General features: G+C 32.8%; 1 protein-coding gene across 2 annotated transcripts; it reads left to right on the plus strand.

The window, feature by feature from the left end:
• The first annotated feature begins 5,890 nt into the window (after positions 1-5,890).
• LOC111896433 (WPP domain-interacting tail-anchored protein 2) lies at positions 5,891-9,640 on the plus strand. 2 transcript variants are annotated; one of them, XM_023892421.3, is made up of 5 exons: positions 5,891-6,116; positions 6,902-7,429; positions 7,532-8,643; positions 8,999-9,142; positions 9,238-9,640. In XM_023892421.3, the coding sequence occupies exons 2-5, from the start codon at positions 6,922-6,924 to the stop codon at positions 9,445-9,447; spliced, it is 1,974 nt and encodes a 657-aa protein (XP_023748189.1). In that variant the 5' UTR covers positions 5,891-6,116; positions 6,902-6,921; the 3' UTR covers positions 9,448-9,640. The 2 variants fall into 2 exon arrangements, with proteins under 2 accessions (XP_023748189.1, XP_023748190.1); XM_023892422.3 differs by having other exon boundaries at positions 8,999-9,146; positions 9,238-9,375.
• The last annotated feature ends 202 nt before the right edge of the window (positions 9,641-9,842 follow it).

Consider the following 9,842-nt stretch of genomic DNA (forward strand, 5'->3'; position numbering starts at 1 on the left):
ATTATTTCTAGGTATTTTCCGTGACAGGATTATACGACCAATAGAAATTGTATCAAAAATCAACTGGATAAACATGCACAGGACATTTAAACCACAGCATATATAGTTATAGACATAAAAATAAACATTTAACTAACATTTTTTTTGAATATATTACGAATTAGAAATCTTATATTTACATATTACAAAGTTTCATTGAAAGTTATTACAACTTTAGAGTACAATCAAAGATTTTTTTTTGGAACCGATGAATTTTTATAAAAAACAAAAAAGCCTTATCAACAAGCTAAAGGCGAAACGAAACAATTACATCAAAAAGTTAAATGAGGTTTTGAAGACATAAATTTAACGAAAAATAGAATTTATGCTTTCGATGCACAACCAATTAAAAAAAACAACAATATCTTCAAATAATTTTTATTGTCACGATTTAAGACATGAATAATATTGGTTTAAATAAAATGGTTCCATAAAATACCATACATACATTTTGACTTTTTCTGTTTTAGACCTAACATGTTATTTATTTAAAAAGGTACTTATTTTTTATCTATTCATCGTTATTTCAGTCATGAAACCGACTAACAACAGGTAAATTTGGGTTATTCCATATAAAACACTATATTTTTTCCGTTTTAGACCTATTTTTTTTAAAAGTGAACTATTCCATGTTATTTCATTAATAATAGGGTGTCAATCCTGTCGTGTTTGGGTTGACAATTCGGAAAGATCAACATGGACACGACCCATATAAATATTTGTATCGTCTTATTCAACCCTAAAATAACACAGATAAGCCAAACTTAGACACGACCTACTTAACCGGTTTATTTATACGGGTTTGTGGGTCACACTTGTTCAACTAGGGACAATTTTAGAAAAATAAAACAACTAAGCACATTCAAATTCCAAAAAGATATCACATAAAGTGAAAAATATATCCAAATTCCATAAATTTCTTGAGTCAGTTGTATGAATAATCATCAATAGCTTGAATGTTTGATGTGTACATCTTGAACTGAAGTTTGGATCATTGTAAAAAAATCGAGACTCAACGGTTGCGAGAACGTGAATACTGATTACGTGATTTAGACCTAGAGCAAAAAGAAAAAAGATATCTAAATATCACATATTTACAAATTAGTCCTTACTCTCTCCTTTACTTAATAAATATTTTTAATATAATAAAATAAATGAGTTTTCAAGACAACCCACGAAAATATTTGCAAACTCAAACATGAACCGTATAATAAATGGGTTGGCAAGTTGCGGATTTGTGGATCAGAAAAAATCGACCAAACTCGTTTATGTGTTGTGTCGGGTTCATGTTGTGTCACGGGTTGTGTCTAGAGCTTTCAACCCTAATTAATGGAGTCGATTACCAATAGGTAACCCTATATCTCACTAACTCATGTACGTCCTAAACACCGATCACCGATAATAATAATTGATTCTAAAACCCCAGGTCGTGTTTCTTCTTTGGACAAATGCGATCACATTTTTGGTCAAAACGCATCTTCGACCACTTAAATAAAGTACATTAAATGTCAAACTAACCAACTCTTAATTTTAAACGGGACTTAAATCTTCGATATCTTCAATTTCAAGAAATGATGACAAAATTTGATATTGTTGTACTAAAAACATTTGGTTTGTCGATTTTACTATCCGGACAACATTCTTAATTTTTTAAACATAATAGTAATATTATATATAAAGTATTCATAAAATCATGCAAATAATGGTAATCTATTTCATTACAAAATTCATAAGAAATATTTACATAGACGTTGCGGGTAAACGAGCAACAAGCTGTGTCGCAACCCCTTTTTGGATGGCAAAACCAATTCTTTTAAAAACAACATCTATAGATCTTGGAGTCATAACATTACTATGCATGACTCGTTGGACTCTATTGAGTAGCTCTACAGCTTCTGGCGCAAGGAAACCGAAAGTATCAAATGTAAAGGGTATAAACGTGTGTTGATTTTCCATGCACGCTTTCTCATATTTTTTCACTTTGCTTGATGCGGCTTTTAAAACAGCTTCCCCCTGTTAGATCCACGCATATTCCTCTCATCTTCATTACCACCCCAAAAGAAATGAGACTTTATGGATTCAAGATCTTTAGCAACTTTAATCGACATTAAAAAAAAAAGGACACATAATACAAGCCTAGCGGTCCCAAAACACATTTAACTAATGTTAAACGACCGCATTTGCCAAAGACGATCACATCATGTACATAGAACAAATGAGAGATACTAATGTGATTACTACCAAATTCATTCCAAAAAATAAACTCTTGGCAACTACATCTTCAATGGCAATATGTAACCCCTCCATTACTAAAATAAACAAGAAATGACACAAATGATCTCGTTTCCTAAGACCCCTCTGCAATTGGAATTAGTCCGTAGGACTGCCATTTACAAGAACCGGAGCTCTAGCCGACACCAATCAAACATGTATCCAAGATCGCTGCTTACTGTTAGGAAAATATAACCCACAATTATACGAAAGAACAAAACCATAAAATTCTTGACTAGGCTTGTGTTTAACACAATTTCCTTAAAACAAATTCGCCCTATATGGGTGTTTGTTTCCTAGGATACAACAGTAGAAGGCAATTATTCTAGATTACCCGAACCCTCACTTGGCCCGGATTATACCTTGGTTGCAGCAAGAGAGAAAAGATGAAGCAGAAGCGTAAGAGAGGAAGAGAGTGATTTCGTTTCATCCGGTGTGTTAAATCAATCACATAGGTGTTGTATACATATTACCCAATGTAATTAAAACGAAATTGTAACTGTCACGATTAAATAAGAAAATTAATCAAGAAATCAAAACTGAAATCTATGATTAATCACTCTTAATTCGTTTTTGTAACTGTTAACCAAAAGGAAAAAAATGCAAAAAAGATCCTTAAACTTTTCTGGTCGACCGGTGGTGCATTCGTGCCCTCGCACACAAGTGCAATGGCCCGAACCCAATTTGGCTGGTATTTGCACCCCCCTGTGTGCACGCGCAAGAGAGAGCCTTGGTTTTAATAAGCCTTACAAAGGTAGCTAGTCTTTGTAGTTGTAAACCGAATTCCTTTTTATTCTCCCACCAATGTGGGATGATTTAACTCCTTTAAGAGAGAGCCTTGGTTTTAATAAACCTTACAAAGGTAGCTAGTCTTTGTAGTTATAAACCAATTTCCTTTTTATTCTCCCACCAATGTGGGATGACTTTTAAAACTCATTTAACTCCTTTACTTTCTCTTCCAATTGCCCTACTTTGACAAGTAATTTCTCATTCATTTTTAATCCGTTTTGGACGTGTGATATATCAAAACGAAGATATCACGGAGGAGAACACGAATATATAATCAATAACTCGTTTTGATTATCTTTAGAGTCCAAAATTTGTGCTCAAAGATGAAGAAAATCCATTTTTGGAAATGAACAAAATTAATTTTCCACCGCTTATAACCAAAATGAAGAAAACACATCATACGATCCAAAAACTTCCAACTAACCGAATCATAAGTCTTTTCAAAGTCAATCTTGAGCAACAATATCTTTTTCTTTTTCTTTTTCTTTTTCTTTTTATACTATTCAGCTATCTCGTTTACCATTAGCAGACCATCTAGAATTTGACATTTTTTTTACAAACGATGATTGTTTCATACTAACCACTGAATATAACAAATATAACAGAAGCAATCCGTAAAGCTAAAATCTTAGCAATAATCATACACTGAATTCCAATAAGACTGATAGGATGGAAATCGGTAACCACCATTGGATTACCGGTTTTAGGAATCAATGTAATAATTTATCTAAGCAACATTAGTATGAAATCAAAAAATACACCATCAGAGCCATGGTATAATACATGTATAAGTTCACGTATCGTAATAATGCTTCAAATTCAAACCGATTCAACATTGTATGGTGTATGAAATCACATCATACCTAACTATGAAACATATACCAAATACCAAAATATCAAACCATTTCAAAATGTTATTTGGATTTCGAACTTGGGTTTACTTTTCAGAAGTTGTTTTTTATAATTTTTCAACGTAACTGCAAAATACAACCACCACTCATATAACCTATATTCTACAAATGACATGCAAAATACCTTTTTGATCATCAAACTCACCTAAGTTTGGAAATGTTTGCATTTCATACTTGGGTTTTCATTCCCAAAACATTTTTATTATTAATTTTACCATCAAAGTTGGACATAAAAAGGGATAATGACTTAAAAGGATAATATATTTTTTGATTTGTACACATTTAGTCATTGATTTTTTTCGTCCACATTTACCCCTTCAACTTGTTAAACTATACATATTTAGTCTTTATGACCGGCTACTTCATGTTAGCCGGTAAAAAGGACTTAATAGACTAATATATTTTTCACTTTGTATACATTTAGTCCTAAATATTTTTGTACACATTTAGTCCTTAATATATTTTTTTGTTGCAAAAAAAGTCATCTTTGTTTTTGTACTCATTTGGTACTTATAAATGATTTATTTAGATTTTTCTCACAACATCTTACGTGGGATAGTCATATGGTGGCGGGATAGGTTGAGGTAGTCCTGCTATATGTTGTAGGTCAAGATACCTTGTGTGGGTCGGCTTTAATCCGTAGACATGGAGGCTTGAGAAGAGCGGTTGGTTTAAAGCAGCATGCCGACAAACCCTGAGTATTACAGTTCGATGGTTGATTGGACCTGTTGTGTGTTGCATTCCAGTCGGATAACTGATTGGGCCAAAGTATTCCAAACTTATGAGTGTGGGCCCGTTATGCATGATATTGCGTTTGTTGTATCGGGTATTTTAGGGGAAACTCATTAAACTTTGTGCTTACCCAGTTGTTTATGTTTTCAGGTTCTATCGTTGATCGTGGGAAGGCGAATGCATGACTGTACACACTCGTCAACAGTATTGTCGATTTCACATTTCTTATATTACTCTGATTTTCGATAAATGTATTTTGGAATAAAAGTTTTTTTTTAATAATGAATTTATAATTAAGGAGTTTTGCCTTATTTAAAAATGAAAATTTTTTGTTGTGAAAATGAGACGTCACACATAAACATCAACAGCCGCACACACTTAATCAATGATTGTCCCACGTAAGATGTTGTGAAAAAACCTAAAGAAATCATTCATAAGTACTGAATGAGTACAAAAACAAAAATAACTTATTTTGAAACAAAAAAAAAATATTAATGACTAAATGTATACAAAAATATTAAGAACTAAATGTGTACAAATGAGAAATATATTACTCTATTAAGTCATTTTCCCGGTTAACCTGAAGTAATCGGTCATAAATATTGAATGTGTACAGTTTAACAAGTTGAAGGGGTAAATATGAATGAAAAAAAAAACCCAAATAACCAAATATATACAAATCGAAAAATATATTACCCTTTTAATTATTTATCCCACGTAAAAACCATAGAATTAACCCACTATATGGTAATGTTTACAAATATGATGGTAATGTTTACAAATATGCTGAAACACCGTTCTAGGATGTAGTGGCAATACATTCATATGTTTCTTAAAATAATATGACCACCAAAATGGTTAAACATAAAGTGGATATATGTCCATCGGTTATCATTCCAAAACGATTAAATTTCAAATTTGGTGCTCATTTCTTAAAAATATAAAGTTCTTGACTATTTTATATAATTTTAAAAAACGTGTGATTATTTTTTGTGAACGACAAAAATAGTAAAAAGGTTTTGGCCATATGTAGTTTTCGCTTAAATTACAATCATTGTCGCCGTGGCAAACTGTTATTGGTAAAACAGACAAGTGGATCCCACGTTTGGAGAATCTTCGCCCATAACCGATACGCTCCTCCAATTGCACACAAGCTTTCCAAGTTGACCGTTTTTGTATTTAGGAATAAACCATTTCACGAGTTCGTATAACGCGCACGTTAGCATTACAATCTCGATTAAATGGCAGAGATCCCTTTTGCTCGATTACCAGTAAACACCAAATGATGTCGAATTGATTGGGATTTGGGAGTTGTAATTTCCCAATCTTTATTGAGAAATCAACCCGACCCGACCCCAATTCTGAATTCTGCAGGTAGGTGTCTGTTCATATGCTCTTCACTCTGTTCGACTTTGTTTCGGTTGTTTTCTACTCAACTGCATATGACGATGGAGAAGATTTTGTACTTGAATCTGATGGATTTTTTTTTGAGTTTTTCTATTTAAGTTGAAATTTCTGTGGTCTTTAGGTGATTTAGGTTAGAAAACTCGAATATTGTGATGATTAGTTGGTGGGAATTCGCCATGCTTTAAATTAATTTCTTTCTATTAAATTCGGTCGTGCTATGGGTTTAGGGTTTATGTATTATTGAGAATTCTAGAGTTGTGATTGTGTGAATTTATGGGAAGCGTATTTATTGTTTTCTTTTTTCTTTTCCTTCTATTTTTGGATAATTTAGGAGACTTGTTCTTCTCAAAATATTCCCATCTTGATTTCGAAATCTAAACCAGTATTTATCGAATTCTGTTTTGCTAGTTCAGATTGGTGAACTCAGTTTCGATATAATAGGCAATTTTCTGCTTAATTTTATGCCTATACCCTCTAATTTCAAGACAAGAAGCTAACTTTTCCTTTTAAGGTCAAGATAAGATTCTTGAATTTCACAACTTATTTAACTGTTTGTGGTATATCTTTCATGATGTCTAATTATAGTTAATAAGCTTTTTTCCTCAATAATCATGAATTAATGTAAACTTTTTAGTTGGAAATTAGTATGCTAAGCTTAAAAGAGCAAAAAAAAAAAAAGGCTTTCTATTTGATCTCAAAAGTCATACTTTGATACGTTTCATTTTGCTTTTTATGATCTGTTTTTTTTACAGATTGAGAAAAAGGAATAAAAATGGATTCACTTAATGATATTAATCCAGAACTGGTTCGATTTCACGAGGGCACCATTACCGATTCCAAAGACATGGGAGAAATCGGAATCTCCATGGAAATTCTAACGAAAGTAGACCTGCATTTGGCGTATTCATCAGAGAAATTACTTAATTTGGAAAGTCTTTTATTACACATATTATCATGGGAAAACGACTTTGAAGCCATGGATTCTGACGATGTCTCAGTGGAATTCGTTGAAAAATCGCTCACAATCGATCTCTTATTCAGTTTCGTGGATTCCGAGGTTAAAGAGTTTGACGGGTCAATGGATTTGATTCGAGTTGACCTTGTTGACACTCATCAAAGGCTCTCATCATGTAAACATCTTGGAGAATTATTCTCAATCGTTGAAGGGAAACTGCATGATTCTGAGGATTCTTTGAAGCAATCACAAGAACATGTTCTTGAGATGAAGATGAAATTGGCCAAATTGCAAATGACTTCATTCGCTTTCAATAACAATGAATGTAAGTTAGTTAGTTAGTTCATCACCTATTCATTGAAATCCTTATCTGATTTGATTTGATTTGATTTGATTTGATTTGATTTATTTACATGAAATTATAAAGGTTTCTCGGAAGATTTTCAAGGTTTGGACATTGAAGCGAAGCCAAGATTACAAACGATTGATAAAGTTCATGTTCTTAGAATGCTGGAGAAATCGTTATCAAGAGAGCTTGATCTCGAGAAGAAATTAACAGAATCAAAGCAAAACGAAGAAGACTTGAAGCTAAAATTACGATTAACAGAACAGGTCGCGTTCATCATGGAAGAAGCAGCAGAAGTCGTTTGGGGTCGTTTTTTGGAAGCGGAGAATGCTTCTGTTGTGCTCATGGGGGTTTCAAGAGATCTGGTAGCTCGACATCAACTCATTCAATTTAATCTCAATGGTGTCAATCATCGAGAAGATGGATTTAGGTTAAAACTTGAAAACTGTATCAAATTATTGAACACAAAAGACGCTTCAATCGAGAAACTCAATAGCAGAATCACACAGCTCGTTGCAGATAATCTCGAAGTTTCAACTTTGAGAGAAAAACTCAAATCGCTAGAAGAAAAAGTCAACGAATCAGAATCTAACCTGAAGAAAGCGAATTCAACAAACGAATCGATCCAAGAACGCGTAAGAGAAATGGAAAACATGATAGAGTCGTTAAAAGATAACCTTTACACAGCAGAAACTAGGGCTGAAACAGCCGAAGGGAAGGTGGCTCAATTGACCGATTCAAACATTGAATTAACTGACGAATTAGGGTTTCTAAAAGGAAGCCATGAAAGCAGCTCGAAGAAGATGACTACACTTGAGAAACAATCGAGAGAACTCGAGCTTCAGTTGCAATATGCAAAGGCGTCTTCTGAAGCAGGTCAAGAACAGCAAAACATGTTGTATTCTGCAATTTGGGATATGGAGACTTTGATCGATGAACTGAAGCAAAAGGTCTCCATAGCTGAAATCAAAGCTGAAAACGCTGAGGATCAGTGTTTGTTGTTGACTGATACAAATTCAGAGTTGACCAAAGAGGTTGACTTTCTTAGAGCTGAAGTTGAATCACTTGAAGCTTCTTTGACTGAGGCTAATCTTGATAAAGTGGCTAATGCTAAAGATATTGGTATTAAGACAAAGCTTATTATGGATACAGTCTTGCAACTTGCTACAGAACGTGAGCGTATAACAAAACAGGTATCCCTTACTTTTGTCAAAAATATATAATCGTTAAATACATAGGGTCGTTGATTTTATTTACAAAAAAATATTTGTGGAGAGAGAAAATACTCAAAACATATATAAAGGTAGATTAGACTGTGTCTAGCTGGGGTGATAGAGGACTCCAATACGTCTTGTCAGATGATGACATGTGTGTAGAGCCTTGAGTTGCTAAGATGCATGCTCTGATACCATGTTAGATATGTGGAGTTTGATTAATCTCCAAAAAAAAAAAGCATTTGAGGAGAGAGAAAACTCCAACATGTGACTGTGTCTAGATGATGTGGAACAATATCATTTATTATGTGCATACTTTCTCTCAATCTTCCAGTTGTGTTCTCAAACGGAGAAAAATAGGGTTTTGATGGAAGCCCTAAAAAGAAACACAGCATTTTCCAATCAAGAAATGAAAGTTGCAACGTTGAGTGAAAAGTTACCACAAAACTTGACAAAATCGTCATCAGAATGTATAAAGGCAGGTACACTATTCACAATCTTAACGAATTTGACTTGTGGGAAGTTGTTATATATCTAATGGTTGTATATGATTTTATCAATATCATGACTCAGGTTGAAGAAATAGAAGTGGTGAATGACCCTGAACCAGAGTCATCGATTACTGATTCAGACTCGAGTTTGGATGAAATAGAAGTAGAAGAACCGGAATCGAGAACTAAAAGAATGCTTGTGATTAGAGCGATTTTTGTGTTGTTGATCTCGGTTTTGGCAGCGTTTTTTGTCAACTGGAAACCGGTTGGTTTTGATGTTAATGTAGGTTGAAGTTTTGGATTTGTGTCCGGTAACTTTTGTTTTTTTATGTAGCATATTTTTTTTTTTTTTTTGTGGCAAGTGTTTAATTTGTGTATATGTATATGTAAATGATTGTTTTTCATAAGTGAGGCTGAAGTGTGAACATATTGTACATGTATTTTTGCTTTGTTAGATTGAATCAACGATGATGGTTTTTGTTTGATGCGATAAAATGAAATTACAAATAAATTTAAATGAAATAATAAAAATAACAACATATAAAGACTTAAACAAAATTAAAGTGAAAAAATAATAATAAAATGTTGTGTCATAGAGTAAATTTTAATCAAAATATATATATATATATATATATATATATATATATATATATATATATATATATATATATATATATATATATATAT

The sequence above is a fragment of the Lactuca sativa genome, chromosome 4 (genome assembly GCF_002870075.4).
Source record: "Lactuca sativa cultivar Salinas chromosome 4, Lsat_Salinas_v11, whole genome shotgun sequence".
NCBI classification, from domain to species: Eukaryota; Viridiplantae; Streptophyta; class Magnoliopsida; order Asterales; family Asteraceae; genus Lactuca; species Lactuca sativa.